This window comes from Geospiza fortis, unplaced genomic scaffold, assembly GCF_000277835.1.
Source record: "Geospiza fortis unplaced genomic scaffold, GeoFor_1.0 scaffold166, whole genome shotgun sequence".
NCBI lineage: Eukaryota > Metazoa > Chordata > Aves > Passeriformes > Thraupidae > Geospiza > Geospiza fortis.
In genome coordinates this window covers 5965481-5985685 of record NW_005054310.1, presented here as the reverse complement: position 1 = coordinate 5985685, position 20205 = coordinate 5965481, and the positions used below count along the sequence as shown (strand labels likewise).

The 20205-nt window shown below is 40.4% G+C and overlaps 1 protein-coding gene across 1 annotated transcript in view; it reads right to left on the bottom strand.

The window, feature by feature from the left end:
* Window positions 1–20205, bottom strand: part of CPM (carboxypeptidase M) — a 28627-nt gene that overhangs the window by 7956 nt on the left and 466 nt on the right. The window contains exons 2-3 of the mRNA XM_005419288.1: window positions 19980–20136; window positions 4895–4992 (exon numbers count right to left, since the gene is read on the bottom strand). Of these exons, the coding sequence (XP_005419345.1) occupies window positions 4895–4992; window positions 19980–20136 (255 nt within the window). The remainder of the gene's footprint in view (window positions 1–4894; window positions 4993–19979; window positions 20137–20205) is intronic.

Sequence of the window (20205 nt, the reverse complement as noted above, 5' to 3'; positions counted from 1 at the left end):
GATCCTCAGGGGAAGCCTTGAATGGAGAAGTCTGCATGTGTCAGGACATGGGTCAATGCTGTAGAAAAGGAGCAACTGCTGCTCCTGAACACAAATCCTTTAACCTTCCTGACTCTGCCTGCTGGCAGGGCTGTGTCAGCACCCTGCTCAGCTGCCACAGGCATTACTCAGGAAGCCTGAGCAGCAGCCAGTCAGGAGATTAAGGTTAGGCCCAATTGCACCTGTGCTGTAACACTTTACTGCACCAGCCCTGGGTTTAGAGCAGTGCTGTTACCACATGATAGAGACCTAATACCAGGGGACTACGGGTGGACGGACTCTGCCCATTTTTATTATTAAAATGCTTTCCTTAAACATGGCCTGGTTTTTAAGCTGAATGATGTTGAAAGAAAGATCCAAACCATCAGGTAGGACCTGTTCCAGGGCAGCACAGCCTTGCCTGGCTCCCTGCTCCAGCCCTGGCTGCTCCACAGGCCAGGCTCAGCATACCAGGCACAACCCCACCTAAGGAAGCACAGAGTGAGCAGCAGGCCAGCCTGGTTTCCCACTGAAATGCCACACTTGCAGGATGTTATTTTTAACACTTGTGCTGCACTAATTATCATGCACTGCTGGGACACACCCCACTGGGGCTGCCCCTCTTGGCTAAAACACACCAGTGCTGAACTGCCTGCTTTGCCAAGTTTGGCACACATCCCTTCATTTCTGCAGCAGCAATCTCTATGGCCATCTGAGAAATACCACATGTATGACAGGGAAGTGCAGCTCTCTGGTTTATCACTGAAGGAAATGCTTCTGAACCAGTAACTGCCACAAGTTGTTATCACCTGGTCAAACTCCACCAGCTTCAGGATTTACCTGGCTGAGACATGGGCAGCTTTTTCTTTTCCCACTCAGAAGAGTGTGAAGAAAGATAAGAAAAAAAGTAACTGCAGCAAGGCAGTGTTAAAATGTGCTGAAATAGACCTCAGCAACATCCAGCTTTTTCCAAAGTCTGTTGTTAGCATTGAGATTTGATTGTTTGGAATTTTGAAATCTCTGGTGCTTCTCTCCTTTTTCACATCACATCACCTAATACTGAAGCTAGGTGGAAAATAGTTCACTATACAATAAATGTTTTTTATAAATAGTGGGGTTTTTCCTAGAGCAAATGCTGTTTCCCTGCAAATCACTTCCATAACATATCACACAGGACTGGGACACGGGGATATGGACTTAGGATTCCTTATAGGAGTATATGCAAGTATTCTATAAGTTGTGCAGTACATGCAGTATTCTTTTTGTGCAATTGGATGATAAAAGAACAGCCTTTTTTTCAAGAGTGGTATTCTGATAGTGTAAATGCAGCTTCCATTAATTTTTTAGAAATAAGTGTAAGAAATTCTGCAGAAGCTTCATTAGCTTATTGTTTGGTGGTTTTTTAAGACTCCATTATATTGATCCCAAATAAATCTACTCCAGCCCTTAATCACTTAAGCTCTGATATTTCAGGAAACCCTACTGTGGATATGACTATGTCTATGATGACATGAAAAATAGGGTAGAGTTACTTTAACTTATTTCACAACATAAGGCAGCAGATAAACACATTCTTTCACACTGGCTAGTCCAGACCTATCACTATAGGCTCAGTTTCACACAGTGAAAGAGGAAAACTACTATTTTCAATAATATTTTACTACTCTATTATTAATATTATTATGTTATTTATAATAAATTGTTGTTTATTATAAATAAACAATCATATTATTTAATATTATTTGCATTGTTGCTATTTTATATACTGAGAAAATAAAGTGATCAGAAGTGGACACTTTAAAAGAAAAGGACTGATATCAGCACTCAATCCTGAAAGAGTTATCTTGTGGTGGCCCAGTTACACTACAGCTGCAGAAAGTTAAAGCCATACACTCGACACATGAAAGGGGAAGAGCAGAAACACACAGGAAGTTTCCAGCTTGTTCAGATGTGCTTTTCCTTAAGGGGTTTCCCTGCAGTGATACACATGGCTCAGGAACAGCTTTCCAATTAGATCTTGTTTGTTCAGTTGCATAGAATGCACTCCAGTCACTGGCACAGAAGGTCCAGATGGTTTTGCTCCATTTATGACTTAGGAGTTTTTGGGGGTTTGGTTGTGGTTGATGTTAAGCAGGGGAGTTCTTCCCCAGGGAGGAGTGTCTGACTTAGAAAGAGAAGGTCTTTCAAGAGCACAGGACTGGGACAAGAGAGGCTGCTGTCTAATTCAGAATGGGAGCTGCCCCAGAAGATCAGGCAACCTCTCCCTCACCCTCCCCCTGCAGACTTTAACAACATTTCACAGGCTTATGCATTATGTGCAGTCAGTTACCACCATCTTGATTAAAGTTAGCTTAAATCAGTTTTCATTTGGCTCAGGTTAAATAAAAAGTAGTGCTAAAAATGGTGTCCAGCTTCATACAGGCAAAATAAAGAATGGGAGAAGTTTTTTGTTGCCTCTCAGTGGATCTGGGGCAAAAGTTCACTCTATCTGGGCAACAGTGAACACAAATGACAATCTTTTAAATCTTGGCTGGTTATGTCCTAAGAGTATCAAGAAAAATAAACTTACTTAAAAAAATCTTTTCAGTTCTTAAAAAAGTACTCCTCTCATGGTATTGCATACTCAGATTACTTTATTAGAACTTCCCTATTGGGCAGCTTTCCAAATAACCTAGATTTTCTTCCAGCAGCACGTGTGAACAGCCCACACACATGTAATGCAGGTTCCACCCCAACTTTTATGATTTTGGAGCAGTGGGCCAGCTGAGTCAAAGTTAAGTGTCATATGCGTGATCATAGCAGGCTGGAAGGGCGGCTTCACCAAACAACACTTGAGAACAGAACTTCTCATTTTTTATCTTCTGTGGAAAATGTCACTGAAGCACAAAAGGCCTGACTGGATCAACGAAGCCATAATCCCACAAGTTCAATTTATGAAAGACTCTGGTACACAAGTTGAAGCTTGTTGTGTAATTAGTGCAAAGCTTATCTGCTTAATATATTGTAGGGGTAGTTGAATCTATCCCCAGTCACTAGTCCAGCAGAATCTTAGATTATGGGGGAAAAATATTCAAGTTCTCCAATGCTTCTCTATATGAGGAATTCATTTCCTGCCATCTGAAATACATTTATGATCAGATTTAAAAAAGCCACAAACACCAACTGTTTGTATGTTTAATTGTTTCACCTGTATGTACCCAAAAACCACATATAGCAAAAATCATCATGAGGCTCTGAAAAGGAGGAATAGCTCTATTTCTGGAATGTTCCCTAGGTGTGAGCTTGGTCTGACAAACAACTGGAATGTTGGATGCCTTAGCCAGGCAGTGCAAGGATCAACCCTGCTCACACCATCTGGCACTGTGTCTGACTTTAAAAGAAAATCCAGCCTCATTTCCTCATGAAGTCAATAAAAAACTCAGATCCTAGGCAGTGATCTGAGTTGCCAATTCCCAGCAATTCCCAGCCCTGTGGATGTGCAAACAATGTGTGTTTCTATGGTCAAAGCTCCTTATGTGTGTCCCGTTGGGCAGTGATAATGACAGGGGTGCTTCCTTGTGGAGCCCTCAGTACGTGTGGCCTTTTGCAGTCCAGCAATATTGGATTTGCAAGCCAGCCCGTCCTGGATGAGATCATATCCTGCCCTCCACCTCCTCCCCACCAAAGCTGGGTGATTTAGAGTCAGAGGTTTGCAATCCCCTCCAGCAGCCCGCAGGGACTGTGGGATGGAGCCTCAGCTCCTGGATACCTTGGTGACACACACCAGGTGTGCTCCAGGAGCTGCAAACCCTGTCTTGGGCACCCAGTAACAAATGTACCCACCTGACACCATGAACCAGCTTCCTCCCACACAGAGGTAAATTCCCAAGCAGTCAAACTCCCAGCAGCACTTTGAGCAAGGCCAGTGTTGAACAAGGTGAAACTAGTCTAACTTGGGGAAAAATTCTTGGCACATAATGTCACAAGCGCCTGTAGGCGTGCAAGTGCTCACACACAGCAGTAACTCCTGACACGTTACCCTTTGCACAGGATACACTTTCTACTACACCCATCTTTCTTAGTTTTGGGAATTCGCAGTCTAGCATATATATATACCTTGCTACTCCTGTTACATTATTTAACCTTCACACAAAAGACTGCATAAAAACATATTGTGCAGTTTAAACTTATCCTGCTGATGACTAATATAATCAGATAAAGGCAAAGAATAAAAGAAATAGAAAGCAAAAAAGTACTATAGAGAACAGTAAAGCTTTGATTCTTTCTGATTCAGATTCAAGCAGTGCACCAGGTAGGCTCATAATCATAATTTCTCCTTGATCATTAATAAGTGGGCATTCGTCCCAGAGCAAGTCTATTGTTCTGGCATTGCTTTTTCTTTTGTACTCTTTGTTATCTCAGGTGAATCTAGCTGTTCCTAGCTTAAGGTTCCCAAGATAAAATTTCTTCCTACAATAAATAATTTGATGCTTCACAGCAATTATTATTTAATCTTAGGAAGTATTTGAAGAGTTCTATCAGTCATATTTCATGCCTAGGCAATAACAATGTACAAGTAAACTACTGCATCTGACTCATTGCTGGGAAACTTAAAGCCTCTGGGTTTACTCACGGGGAGAAGACAAAGCTCTCTACTTAAGAGAGGTCTTGAGTATAGGATTGTTGGACTCTTCACCATGATGTAAGGTCTCCTAAGGCCTTTCCACCAAAACAAGGGAACTTTATTCTGAAAATTCTTCAATAAATACACATATATTTTGTCTTCCTTGAATTATGACATACCTCAATAATAAAAAGAACATGCCTGAGAGAAGCTCACTCCAAACCTCTGGTAAGTGCATTTGGTATAAATGACATTGCAAAAATGGAAACGTACCTCATCCCCATGCATATTAGCAACATACTTGAACTCTGGAATGCCAATCTTATGATGGGTTGGAAACCTTCCCAGAACAAGAACCCACAGGTCTCTACCTTTAAGAGGGGAAGGGGAAAAGAAAATTTTTAAAACAAGTGTAAAATCATACAAGCCTTAGAAGAATAAAAAGAGCCATTGTACAAATCCTCGTATTTCATTGGTGCCCACTCAGTCCTATATATAACATATCAAAGTAGACTGTGGGGTTCTTTTATTCTATGAATATTTGCAATATTAGTTATAGGAATAAATATGCTTTGCCTTCTGCCCAAGTACATAATAAACCCTGCGATCTCTAAAGCATTTAACCAGAACTAGAAAAGAAGGCTCTTTTTTTTTTTGTAATAAACACTTTTCAAATTAAATTTAGCAAATAAGACCATTCTTCCCCCTGCCAAATTTTAAATCATAAGGCTTTTCTGAAATTTATACAGAAATTTTCATTATCACAAAGAAAGTACATCTGGTTTCGTACTAAAGGAAACACAAAAAAGCTAAACATATTCATGCATTACTACTCAGAAAACAGGAGGTACCAGAAAGAGCTGTATCAGAGACATATTTCAAATATATCAGCAGGGAAAGAATTAATAGCTACAGAGAGAGTATTAGTTAGGACCACTCAAGCTGCACGAGAAGCTGAACTTTAAGTACCAAAATAAACATACATTTTGGAAGTCCACATTTAAGCAGCGGGGAGAGGAGAGGAGATTTTTTGTTATTATTTTTAGTGATACTGTGGCATTTCAGACCTCATCTGCAAATCTGTGCTTCCCACTAGTCTACTCAGTGAGCTGGAAAACTCAAGTTTCAGTAGATGGCAGCAATGAAACTGGACCAGTTACTTGATAGCAGTGACAGGCTAAAGATTGCCAACGCCCAGACCCTGCAGTGTGGTAGCTGCCCCCAGCTCCACACAGGTCTTGTTGGGACCCACAACCTGCCTGAGAGGAGCCCAGCCACCACTGCTGCTTGCAGGACAGACAGAACATAGGAACTGCTACATGCAGTGCTATAAAAAGCCCTATTTCCTAAATCTTTGTGGATCATCAAATCTGCACTAAACAAACTCTGGAATGTATCAGCTTCCCATTCCCAAAGGCACGACCACTGTAGTCATGCACATGCCACAGCACTTTTGTTTTCTTTTCCAGCTGTGCAACTGGCTCACAGCAGCTCTACCACAAGGGTCATGGCTTCAGGAATGGGAGAAAAACTTGAGTGGACGAAGAAACACTGGATGATGCACTGAAACAGTTGTAAGAGAGGTAAAACTGAAGACAGTGGTTGCCAAACTAAATTCTCAGTTAACAGAATCAGAATCTTAGGACCAAGAAGCAGCAAGACAGTGCTGAGAGCTGAGAGATTCAACCAAGAGTGATCTCAGTATCCCCTGGCTTCACAGCTGCTCTTGAAGACATTGGTGTTCAATTCCTGTAACCATGCCATGCACAAAGTTATAAGATGATGCTACTGACTCTTTCATTAAAGGACAATGTGAGCAAGCAATCCATACTTTTAAAAATAATTTTGTGGCAACTGATTTGGTAAGATAGAAAGCTAGTTATTTGGCCTTGTTGAATGTAGAGCCACTGTCTCATAAAAAAAGAAAAAGTTTAATTTCTGTAAGCCTAGACAAGATGCAGAGTGGAGAACTCAAAGACACTAGCTTTTAATCACATTATTCTTCAAAAAGGAAAGAGAACACACAAATCATCTCACCCTAGCCCTTCTCCCTTCCAAAACCTCCAGAGCCCCTCTAATCTCAACTATCCTGCAGCTCTGTGAAAATAGATGACAAGTCTTGCTGCAGTAGCATATGTTTGGAACTGAAAACAATCCTGGTAGTGAAAAAACTGTTATTCATAACCAAGTGTGGACAACAACCTCAACTTACTTTCCAACCCTGCAATGTGTCATTCTCTCTACAGCTGTATCCTGGGGCAACTTGCAATGAATTACCAAGGAATCCTTCCAGAATGCTCCAGTGATTCTTTGTCCTTATGCCCTCTAAGGCCTGCTTCCCAGCTCTCATTCCCTCTATTGGAAGGCAAGTTCAGACATCCCTCCTTGGTGTCAGCTGCCACGTGGGCTTCTGCACCAGGAGGAACACACCTGCTTACAGCAGTGACTGCAGCCTTTCTGCCACAGCGCAAACACAAAGGTGGCTACTGCAAACCTACAACATGCAGCTCATCATAAACACCCAAGCAAAGAGATAAAGTGCTCTAGATGTTTCCATCATTTAAGATTTTCTACAAATAATAGTGTATTCTGATACAGAATAAAAAAAAAATACTTCCAGTGTCTTGCCATCAGCAGTACTCGTTCCTGCTGCTCTCACTGTAGATTGCACTCATGGGAAACGCAAGAAGAGCTAAGTATAGACTGATATTAAGTGCTGATGTAAATTGGTCTTTCCTGCATTAGTGTTCAGACTGTTTAGAGTTTGTGTGAGGGCCATCTACACAATAAACACTCTCATGAACTCAGATACCAATTATCTCCTGGCATTTCCAGCTTGTAAGAAGTACTAAACCTTTCATTAACAATTCAAATACATTCCTGGGTCTGCTCAGCCTGCAGTACTGGATAGTGTATCTGGGAGGGATGATGTAAGATTTCTTTCCATACAGCTGTAATTAACTGCATGTAAAAAGATTCAGCATATGGATGGTTTCCTTTAATCAGCAAAGCCTAGATAACTCTGGTTTGATACCTGAAGGGAACAGCTAAGCTTCCTCTCATGCTTTGAAAAGCCATTTCTCACTGCCAAATTGCCAAACCAAAACTGACGTCAACTAATTAGTGAACTATATTTCAAGTGATGAAGACAAACGTGTGTTTCTAACTGTGTGTCTCAGGACAAGTAACAAGACTTGTATTGGAGCAGAGCCAGACCACACAGCTTCTAGTAGAATGAGAAGTCTTTTTAACTTTTTAAAAAGTTTTCTAGCATTGCCACCAGTTCACAACATAGTGTCATATTCTAAAAACTGATAATTAAAATGAAGAATTGAAACTGATCTCCAGATCTACTGGGAAAGAAATCAAATCAATTTGTAGATGTTAGAATCTGGATTGTGCTCCCTGGTTTTGTTCTGAATTTTATTTCTGCTTTTCTTCACTTTGTTCTTTACAGCTTCATTTATGAAGAACTCATAATTTCAAAGAAAGTTGGCTAGGAAACGAAGTGAAATGACTGGGGAATGGCTCAGACCCACTGTCAGTAGCAGTCAGGCTAGAGTACTGATTCAAGAGTTTGCAGGGAGGACCACTCTGACCAAGAAAAAGCAATAGGCTGACTACAGTCCTCCTGGATTGGCCACGAGTTGCACACTGGTTTCATGGGTAGGAATTGCAGTAATGCTGATCTGTGTTGAGGCAGCCCCCACCTAGAAAGGTGCAGGACAGAGAGGAGGAGAAGAGAGATTAACTCTCATTAGAATGCAAGGTCCCAGAGCAACTAAATCACAGAACCAATCTCAGAATCATTTAACTGCCCAGGTTAGAAGGAAGAGATCATCTGGGCCAACCCTACACGGGAAAGGAAACCTAGATAAGATTATTTAGCATTTTGTTCAATTGCATCTTTAAAACCTCCAGCGGGGAGGACTCTACCTCCTTTCTGGGGAAGTAATTCTAGTGAATGATTCTCACTGAATAAAATTTTCTTCTATTGAGATGAAACCTCGCATAGCACAATTTGTACCCATTGCCCCTTGCTTTTTTCCATGTGGCTCCTTGAGAAGAGAGAGGATCCACCCTCTTTATAGTCACTCTTCAAGTACTTGAATTCTGTGACAAGATTCCACCCTAAGCATTCTCTTCTCCAGGCAGATGAGCCTCCTCAACATTGTCTTCCAGCAAAACACTACCACAGCTAATGAAGGACTTCAAGAGTAATTCCTTTTGCTAAACTACCATCAGCAGCACCCTTGCCCTGAGGTACTCTGATTTGTCATTACCAATTCAAGCTGGAAAATCTAATGCCATTTTGGAACTTTTCTTCTGCAAGGGGACTGCCCAAAACCACACATGGCTTGATTCAGATTCCAAGAGAATGTACTGAAGTACCAGTACATTATTTGTATAACCAGAAATGGTTAATCAGAATGACTGATGTAGCAGTATTGCCTTACAAACATGAACAAATATGTGATTTTAATCTATCCAGACTGAGTAAAACACTGCCAAAATAAGCTACAAACCTGAAGCTGAAATCAGACAAACATCTGTAAGAACAACTGCACATCAAATTCTTTTGTGAGCATTTTTCCTTACTTTCAGGTATACTGAGACAGAATGGATTAGCTAAAGACTTGGCCTATAGTAGCACTGGCATTAGTAATGAACAAAGTTGATATGCCAAGAAGAGCTAGAACACTTTAAATATAAGAAAGTCTTCAGGGTATTTTAAAGAATAAAGAGATACAGATCAAACACATACATCAACCAGGTATGTTTGGCAGTATTCAGCATGGTGTTTAGGTAAGCAGAAAAAAAGCCAAAAGCACCCAAGGTAACATTTGGCTACAGGTTTATTATTTGTCACTGGCTGCAGCGGCCCCCAGCCACTGACAGCCACTGAGTCACTACGTGGGGGCCACTGCTAAATTTAATACTTCTGGCCTCTTCCACAGATCCCTTATTACAGACTTAAGGCACTCTCTCTCACCAAAAAGTAAATAGAAATATCAATTTCCCACTATAATCAGCTCCTATCTACTCCAAGAGATTACACCAGTCACTCTAAACTGGAGTCAGCACCATATAAACAGAACTGAAGGAATAAAAGATGACTCTAAAAAACATTAGATACTGTTTATTTGTATCCAAAGCACTTGAGAAGGGAAGGGAGCCAAAACAATTCGTGGTTCACATCCTTGATTATCTTCCTAAACGTTTAACTAAGTCTTTGGTTGATTGGGATCCATAGCTGCTTTGGACACTTTCACAAGATGAGAACAGCAACCCTTTCTTTCCTATGTACATGTGAGTCATCACTGTACCATTTCCAGTTCACACAATCAAGTTGAACAGACTCTTTATACAAAAAACCCATGAAAAATTGCCAATGCAGAGCACAGTCTCTACAATAGTAGCTTACAGGTTATTTGAACAAAAATCAAGAAATAAAAATAAATTTGTAAAAGCCAAAGAAAAACAACCCAGAGGGAATACTGGTTTTAAATTAAGATATACTAACCTTATTCAGTGTTGCTCACTAAGAAGATGAGAACACCACAGACACACAGAAATAGTCTGAGCAGGCTTTTTCTGCTATTTACAGTAACTGGTTTCATATTTACACCCAGAAACCAAATAGATTATTTTCCCCTTTTCACCAACTCTTGTTTCTATCACCACAGGGTTTTTAAACCTAGTTCTAAAAAGGTGTACTTTATTTTCTGAGAAAGCTGTGAAACTGGTATGCATCTAATAATTTTCAGAAAAGCTACTGTATGCATGAAAGTAATAAATGTTACCAATAGTACCATTGGATAATCATGAATAAAGTGATTGCTTGTAACACAAGCTGGCCATAAGGAAGAGGGGCCATTTGTTTTAAAGTGCAATTTATCCAGATTCAATAGTTTTGTTTAGCCTACACTTTGACCACCAGAAGCAGAGGATGTAGAACTATTTCTGCCACTTGAAGGTAACAGAAGGAGCACTCTATGTGTTGTGGTGCATACGTGGCAGAGAAGTTATTGGTGCACTGTGAGGATTTGAGTTCCTGAAGTACCTCACCAAGAGACTTGCTACACATATCCTGTAAAAATCCCTGTCAGATCTCAGACATTATGCTTGCCTCAAGAATAGGAAGCTCAAAACCATACACATCTCAACACTGACAAGCAGACTCCTACAAATCCAGACACTGAGTAGCCCCCCCACCCCTTTAACTCAATAAAGGGGGAAAAATGGAGACTAGATAAATTTAAAAAAAAAATCCAGTCTCTCCCATGATCATCTGTTTCTGGTTTAGTTAACAAGCTACATTAGTCCAACAGGTGTTTCCAGATTCTGTCCTAAACCAGGTGACAAAATGTCTCTAGAAACACTAGCAAGCGGCTTTCAGGAAAGGTAACCAAGACACAAGGCAGCAACCAAGGATCAGGCTGTGTTACCATCTATAAGTGGAGTAATTTGGTCCTTAGTCTCTTGAACAAACACATTATGATGGCCTTTGTTTATTCTTGGGATTTTGAGATCAGCCTAATGCAACTGTGTATCAAAGCAAGTTTTGTACTCTAGGCACACCACAATCAGGAAAAATGCTTCATCAGAACCATCCTGGCTGCACCCTGCTTGAAGTGCATAGCAGGGAAGGCATCCGTGCCTACCTTATTCCCCTAATTTTCTCCAGCTCTTTGGAAAACAGAATAATGGATACAGTAGGACTACATTTCTTATTGAGAACAGAATTTGCTTTTATTTTAGATTTAGGATAAACGTTACTTTTTCAGATGTGCTCCAGCTCTGTTTAAATGCCCCAGGTAACTGCAAGACCATGGATGCAGAACACGCTGGCAAGGCACAAACAGGAAATGTAACTCAACTGCCCTAAATCCACTGTGAGCTCAGCATGTTACGTAGCAGCTACAGTAATTTAATTAAGTGACTCTGACTGCCATGGTCTGACCTTTCCCATAACAACAAGTCAATCCTAGATATCAAACTGCAGAATCATCTGCTTAGAAACATCCTCTACCCTCTTTCTCACATTTGAGCCACTGCACAGCTTATGAGAGTGAACAGTTTTACAAGGAGAGTATTCTCTTAGCTGTGAAGGGAAGAGATCTACAGCCAGTCCTGTGCATTATCTTTTTCTATGTCCTCTTCTTAAAATTAATCTTCTAATTAATAAAGAGTTCCAAAAGCAGAACTTTCCAAAAGTTTAGAAATCACACACACATTCAGATTTAATTTTTAAAAAATCCCAGCCCTAAAAACTATCTAGATCTCTCTTCTACACAAAAAACACGTGCAGAACAACTGTTTAATGAACAAATGTTTCACTGTAAGAAGTCTTGCAAACATTTAATTAATGTATTATAAGTAGGTCTCCATGTACTTATGTGAACACAATATGACATAGCTACACACAGCAAACCTTTAATTAGGCAGCCCTGAAAATAAGCAAGACTGGTTCCTTCAAGGATCTACAGCCAGAGGTCCTAGGCAGAAAGGCTGGGCAGAAGGGATGCAGGACACACTGCTCTTCTTCTTTTGTGGGAAGTGAATGGAAAGCCACCAGAAACACTTTTCTACTAAAAAGTCTCATTGTCTGAAGTGGGGTAGGTGGGATGTGTTACTAAGTTCTTCTCAAGCTAAAATGAGAATGCAGACAAATTGACCATCTGGGTAAAACTCAGACACAAGATGAGAGTTTTATTTCTTTAAGTAAGCTTGTGATTAGGATCACATTTCATTTACAGGGGTAAAAATGTATACACAATGCTCCAGAATGCAGAATCCTACAACAAGTGAGGGGGAAAAACATTCATTTATGTCCATCATGCACTATTGTTAGTACCCTGAGCTCTATATTTTAGTTAGTTTTAAAACAAACAAAACCCCCAAACATAAAATCTCTTACATATTTACTTCCTCAACACCAGGGCTATGGATACTGCATCCACCAGCTGCAATTCCTGATTCTGTGTTACACAAGCTCCAGAGCATTGCAAACTTCACTGGTGTGAGTTACAATATCCAGTAGTCAATTCTGCCTGTTTCTAAACAAACACTGAAAGCTGCAAAGTCTTGCTGATGGGAAACAGGATGGCTGCAGCCCTAAGACTTTTATTGCTCTGAAAAAAAGGTTGGCAAATACATGCTGTAACCAGACAACTGCAAAGCTAAAGGTAGAGAGGAAGCAGGAGAACAGAGATTTTTCTCATAAGGCTGATTCTAAATAAATGCTACTCATGTGAACAGTGTACTATTTCTAAACAGATCAGATCTTTCCATTTTGAAGTTACAACATTAAACCTTCAGTACTAGATAACAGTTTATATACGAGAAATGTTTGATCTATGTTGCTAGGATAGGTTCCCCTCACACTTTATTTATTTCTTTAAGCTGGCACAGAAATCTCTGATGCAGCATGTTCCACAGGAAAAAAACAAATGAACAAACTTTCCTCCAACATTTTCTGAAAGTGTATTTAAGTAGGAGAGATCATAGAAGGCAGGACAAAAATGATTGACCAGTTCACAGCAAGTGTAAAGAAGAGAAAACTTAAGCAAATAATTTTACTTTTACTGCAAGACAATAGGAATGCAGAGTCAGTGACTGCATCTGCAAGAGTAATGTCTAAGCTTATCAATCTTTTAAACATCTGACACTGACCAAACAACATGCTTTTAATAAATGACCCATGTAAAAAGCATAGTTGTACTGACAGGAAAGATAAGTCCTGTTATCATCAGATAAAATCTTAGTACTTGGCTACTGGAGGACTGATTGCACACAAACTACTTGTGTCTCATCACAGCAGTCAAACTGCTAGAGAATGCAGTCAGATAATATTTGAATCTATATTTCAGCATTAAAGAATTTTTAGCTTCAGTTAGGACAAATAAAATCTAAAGCTAATATAGTAATGGTGATTTCTATTTAAACATGTGATTTAGAGCAAAGCTCAGTTGGGAGCTGAAGAACTTAAGAATACAAGTTAATACTTCTTGTTTTTAAAGTCATGATTTAGTTTTCACTAGATAAACCATGAAGGAGCCAGTACTCCTTCTCTGTTTTATTTCCCCTTCCCATCACAGTGAGGGACATTATGTGCTGTAAATAGAGTTTCCAAGGTTAGTAATATCAAGCCCATCTGTGAACCCAAACACTTTTTCAATAGTAAAATGAACATGTAAACTTACTTAGAATCTTATTAACATACATTTATATGTGCATATACTGTCAAAGGCAAGAACAAAGATGGTTATGAGGAAAGACATGAAAGAACAAGTGACCCATAACAGGCAAAAAAATTCAGAAGTGAGCAAGCATGGATAAGAATTTAACCATCACAATAAGTTTTAGAATGCCCATTTTTACATGGAATTCTGGATGGGAGCAAAGCAACTTTAGTATTATTTGCATCATGGGGCCCCCAGAGTGGAAAATGTCTCATTCATTCTTGTTTCCAAAAACAAACTTTGAAAAACCTCAATGTTTATATCATCTATACACACCATGCTTGCATGACAAGCCTGTAAGGAAATTTGTGGCGTGGGGATAAGGAGGAGGGAAGGGAAGAAGAGAAATTATCAAGGACTGGAGACAGGAGGAAAGTCATCTGCAGCAATCAAATGGACCAAACCTAAGGTAACAATCCTCTACATAAATATAACTCGCATAATGTAACCACAGAAAAAATAACTGCAATATAGTCTTTATAGACAACACACTTGCTATGGATTTTTCATCTAGGTAATTTGTTTATTTTTAAGACAAAAAGAATTGTCTCTGTTACCTTTTATTTTTCTTCCTACTTTTAAAAACACTGGCACTAGCTTTTAATAATGGGTAACACCAATAAATTCACCTGGAAGTAGTGGGCTGTATAAAACCTTCTCATTCTGCTTTTGTGCAATGCCAGAACTCCTGAGCCAACCCAATAATAAGTCCCAATAAAACAAACATTTTATGGGTAACATATTTCAACTTTGTTTTCTCCAGCAGTAAAACTTGTTTTCTACTACTTTAAACAAAGTAAAAACATCCAGAATATAAAAGTCTGTAATGTAAATTCAATAAAATTTGAAATGCACTTTACTATTGATGGCAGTAACTCAGGCTTCTTCCATACTGTGTCACAATAAATAATTTTAAATTAGTTCCCAGCTACATACACACACTATTTATGTGTAGATGAGACAAATACAATACCTGGCCTTTTATTATTAAATATTTTCACTGAAGCGCAGTGAACCTTAAATCAGTACTCCCCTGTTCACCATAAATGCCTAAAGGTATCAGCCACCCATAAATGCCTGAGGGTATCAACACCACAGTGTCAGAAGGGTCAGGAGGTCTAAGCTGACCTCTGGCACACCTTGGGCACACATTCCACTGATGCTGGTGAGCAATGATGGGCAGGTTAATTGTCTAGGTTTCCTATTGACTCTATTATCAGGCACATGTTGCATACAGCACTACCTGAGTCCCAATCCCTAGCACGCCCTACTGCCAAAGTCACAGCTGCTTATCAGATGGAAAGCTGGGCATGCTCATTCCCTCCTGTTTTCCAAGGAGAAAAAAACATGAATGCAGGCAGGAAGGGGACAAAGTGCTCCAACAGGCCCCTTATCACTGGGAAACCTGGCGTGCTGGGAGCCCCGCTGAGCACACCTTCCCTGTAGTCCGCAGCACAACCCATGCACACAGCCACAGGCGAGTCCTGCACTCCTGAGCTATAAAACCCACAGCAACCATACACACACTCCCTGCACATTTCAGCCTCTCCTGTTCACAGAGCAGGGCTGGCAAAATGCTAATAAGCAAGACTCACTACTTAAAAACAAAACCAAAACATTTCCCCCAAAGTTAGCAAAGTGTTTACGATTAATGGATAGAATGTGTGCGTCCAACGGCAACAGAGAGAGCAGCTGAATACTGGCGTTCACTAAGCATCAGATTTGGATGACTAAGCCACATAGTTCTCAACCAAAGAAGCTTTCAAGACAGGTCTTTTGCAAGGTATTTCTGAGAATTTCTAGTGGAACCAGAACAAAATCTGGCCAGTTTCTTTTAGTTTTTGTCTCTCCAGTGATAAAATCTGCCAAAAGGATATTCATATATAAAGTTAACTTTGAAACTTTAAGTAAAGACAGGGGTACTTTAACCATACACAACCTTTCCCTCAGTGAGCAGAATCTGGCCTGAGGATGTTTACAACTGTCCCAAAGTTGACTGGAATTCTAAAAATGCACACTGGCCTCCAGAAAACCTAGATCTAAACCAAGCTGTAATTAGCATGCTATCACTTTATCTCAATCCAGAGTGCATCTGAGAAGGCCTTTTAGAGTGTGGATCTACTACAGAAGTTACTCCATTCTTCCGATACCTGGCTGGTTTTGTCCTCCCTAAGGAGGTCATCAGTTCAGTTAGAATCCTTAAGTCAGCTTCCCACCACCCTCATTTTCTTTTCAAAGAATAACAACAGAACTGTAGCTTGAACAATGAAAAGCCACAGATCATACACGTACATTGACTATTTTCCTTTTGGTAATGCACTCTTAAGATTTGCTTGCTGAAGAGTCAGTCTGTTTCTCACTGGGGTGGCATTAGGCAGGATGGGTTAATCTGATTACATGAGATCCCATTCTCCTATCCCAGACTGATGCAGCCCTGCAGGTTCCTCTGTTATTATAGAGTGCACACTCTGTTCTGAGGTTGGATATTGGATATATCAGAAAACTGAACTCCTGACAAAAAGCTTTTATAACTTTATTCAACAACACACCTGAAACAATATAAAAGAATTAAGGTGTTTTCTGGGCCATCACACATCTCTGCCTACCTGCTGCCAAGACTCTATCAGTTTCTCACAGACCAAACTACCTACAAATCTTGAGGGATGTGAGGATACCTACTAAATTAGACCAAAAGGTAACACTCAGTTTTGTCAGCCAATGAGCTACATCTTTTAAGCTCCTTTCTCTCCTCATTTAAGGATAATAGCTTAGCAGATGAGATACATAACTAAATATCATAGCTTCCAAATCAGATCTGGAGACTGAACAGGCCTTTGCCAGTCTAGAACATATTGTCCTCAGTAATTTGGCAGAGGTGCTCCTAGTAATCTGGCAGGGGTGAATTTCTATATGGTGATATAAACCACCACAAAACAAACTGGGAGTCTTTCCATTTGTTTTCCATTGAGGATCTTGGTACAGATTCTGCTGTGCACACTGCTATTACAGTCTACATGCATAAAATAAACACACTATGTAAATCTCACCTCAGATTTATCCCTAACAAATCATGCTTGACTGTTTGGGTTTTATACAGAAATGACTGACTTAGCGAGAGGGAGCAAAGCACCCTATTTCTTTAGTCTTGACCTTAGCAAGGCCTTCAACAGAATCACTGATTCAGGAATTGCATGGGACCTCTGGAGGTCACCTGGTCCCACTCCTCTCCTCAAGCAGGGCCACCTACAGCCAGCTGCCCAGGACTGAGTTCAGACAGATGTTGAATATCTCTAAGGATGCATCCAGAGCAACCTGTTCCAGTGTCCAGTCAACCTCATGATGTCTTTGTAAACAAACTGGGATTATGGATATGGGATTATGGATTAGAGGAATAGATTACAGTAAAGTCAGAAGCTGACTGGACTGAACAACTGGTGGTTCAAGAGGCAGCAGATTATTAGCAGCATTCCTCAAGGGTCAGTACTGGGGCTGATGCTGTTTAATACCTTCATCAGGGCCAGAGCTGCCATTCAGAGGGCCCCTGGGAATCTGAAGGAATTTCTTGACAGCAAACTCATGAAATTTGACCAAGATAAATGCAACATCCTGCACGTGGAACAAAAGAACCCCACGTATGGATTATCAACTCAAGAAAATAATCCCATGCAGGTACAGACTGCAGGCTGGCTGGGTTGCAGCTGTGCAGCTGAAGGGCTGCAAGGTGGCTCAGGTACCTAGAGACTCACCTAGAGACTCTGCAGAACCTCCACCCTTGCAGATATTCAGAAGTAGAGTGGAGAGCGCCCTGAGCATCATAATCAACTTTCAAGTGAGCCTGGCTTTGAACAGGAGCTCAGACTAGATAGCCTCCAGACCTAAATTACTTTATGATCTGCCTGAAGCAGGTGAGGCCTCTGACATGAAGAGTGTTTAGATACTTCTCTTAAAGAACTACAGACGATTGCTTTCTGAAGTGGTAATACACAGGTCCCTATCACCCTCCACAACTTCTAAGAGCTGGATTTTTATATCCTTGCAGAGCTCTGAATCTACACACACTAACCAAAAGCCAAGCCTTTACTCCACACTCTTCATAATCCAAGTCTAGATGGCAGTATAAAATACTAGATTATTAGATAAAATTGGACATAGATTAACAAATAATGTGGGAACAATAGCCATTCATGATAATAGTAAAATAATGTCTGTTGGCTTTATAGGTGTTACTTTGATCCATGGGATATTGTATATCATCAAGAATTTTCATATCAGGAATATCAACTTACTACATCACATTGATCTCAGTTTTATAGTACTTAAACTAATTTTTGTTTCTCATCACCAAGAAGTACATTTTGCTACCATGGTTTAGCTAATTGGCAGGAGGACAACACTAGTAAACCCATACAGGCGTGTGCACACACAGACAGTCTTGCTTGCAGCTGCTTTACTGAGAATAGAGGAACAGAACTTCAACCCATGGACCAAAATTGAAACTTCATTTTCGCCAAAATTCTATAACCACTGTTATCATAAAACTTTCTTTTAGCATGAGCAAAAAAAACCCCCAAATTAGACCCTAATTCAGTACCGTCCCCTGCCATATTCCAGGTGACTCTGAAGGCTCATTTCTCAACAAAGGTAGAAATCTCTTAACTTTTAGAGAAAACTGAGAGAATAGAGGAGCACTACACATTTTTCACTGCCATTCTGCTTTATGTGGCACTGAGAATAATAACGAGGAGAGCCCACACAATTCTTAGAGTTTGGCAAAGCAGAAGGCAATATATCAAAATCTGAATGATGTTTCAGTGCATTGCTCAATCACAACCAAGAGATGATGATTTTCCAGTTTTTATGCTGGTGGATCTCAGACAAGTTGAACACCTCATGTTATCAGCTTTCAGGTATCTAGATACATAAAAGCCAAAGTTCCAATCTCTCAGGTCGGATGAAAGGTTTTTGCCTACCTGCACAAAGATAAGCCAGCTGAGTTTCTGGCAGAAAAATCATAATCTCTTCCTATCATCACAATGTTAGCTAAGTTCTCTAAAGGTATGAAAATGAGGATGTGGATAATTGCTAGTTTGCACTGGAGGGAACTGTACTTACAGGAACTAACCTCTTGCATGGATGAATAACATAATCCAATCTAATTCTGCCTTTGATGAAACCAAAACCAACACAGTTGAAATAACTTTAAGATTCCTTTTCTACTTTGAGATACATGGTAAAACAAGTGAGAAGCCATGAAAATGTCTTCATGATCATCTATCAAGAAGAATACACATTTTTATTTTTTAATCACAAGCGTGGATTTGATAAGAGATGCTACAAATGTCTCCTTCCAGTGGTACAAAATGGGATTAGAGAAACAGACGATGTTTCTGAAGAATGGATTTTCTATCTAGTTTTATAATTCTTATCAGAGTGATTTAGTTTCTTGAACTGAAATCTAGTAAAGCAGTTTGGGTTTGTTTGGGTTTTGTTTGTTTGTTTTCTTAGAATTAAACAGATGTTCATTAGTGTTTATTTGCATATGGACTTTAATATTTTAAATGTCTTTTGAAAAATTAGCCACTTCTCCCCAAATATATGGTAAGAAAGTACCAATCATAGGGAGATAAATTAAAATATCAATATAAGGTCAGAAAGGTGATTACTGATTTCAGCACATTTTCCTGTAACATTTGAGACTGAAATCCTCTTCTTCATCTACAGCACAGGACCTTGTATCAGGAGGTATTTTTAACACAATCACAAGTTAGGAAACACACTTCTTTAATTATAGTCCTTCCCAGAACGGGCACTTGGCAAAGGGATCCCACACATTCTACGCTCCATAAAGACGGCCCTCCTTCTGAAATTGCCACTCAGGACATTTCCAATTCTCAGAAACGTAAGTGTTGGGAGAACTTTTACCCTGATGACACGTACGATGCTTCAGCCAGAGTGTGTTATTCACGCTTAAGCAAGAGGAACACGAAACTTCACAGAGGTTGGTTAGAGCAGCCCCGCCGCCAGCAAGCAGCCACGAAACGCCACCTTTACCCGCACCTGCCCCGATTTAGTTAGAACAAAAAGTGTCTCTCCTCTCGTCCCACCGCGCTTACCTTCCACCGACCGGCCGATGCTGTGCAGGTGGGTGAGGGAGGGGTACGCGGCGTGCACCCCCCTCAGGAACTCCTCCAGCTCCTTGGTGTGGTGGTACTTAAAGTCCAGCGCGGCCGCCGCAGAAGCCAGGCAGAGGATGAGGGTGCCCACCGCGTCCTAGGAACAGACAGATGAAGCTCTCTCCGCGGCCAGCCCGCGGAGAGCCCTCCCTCTCTCCCTCCTTCC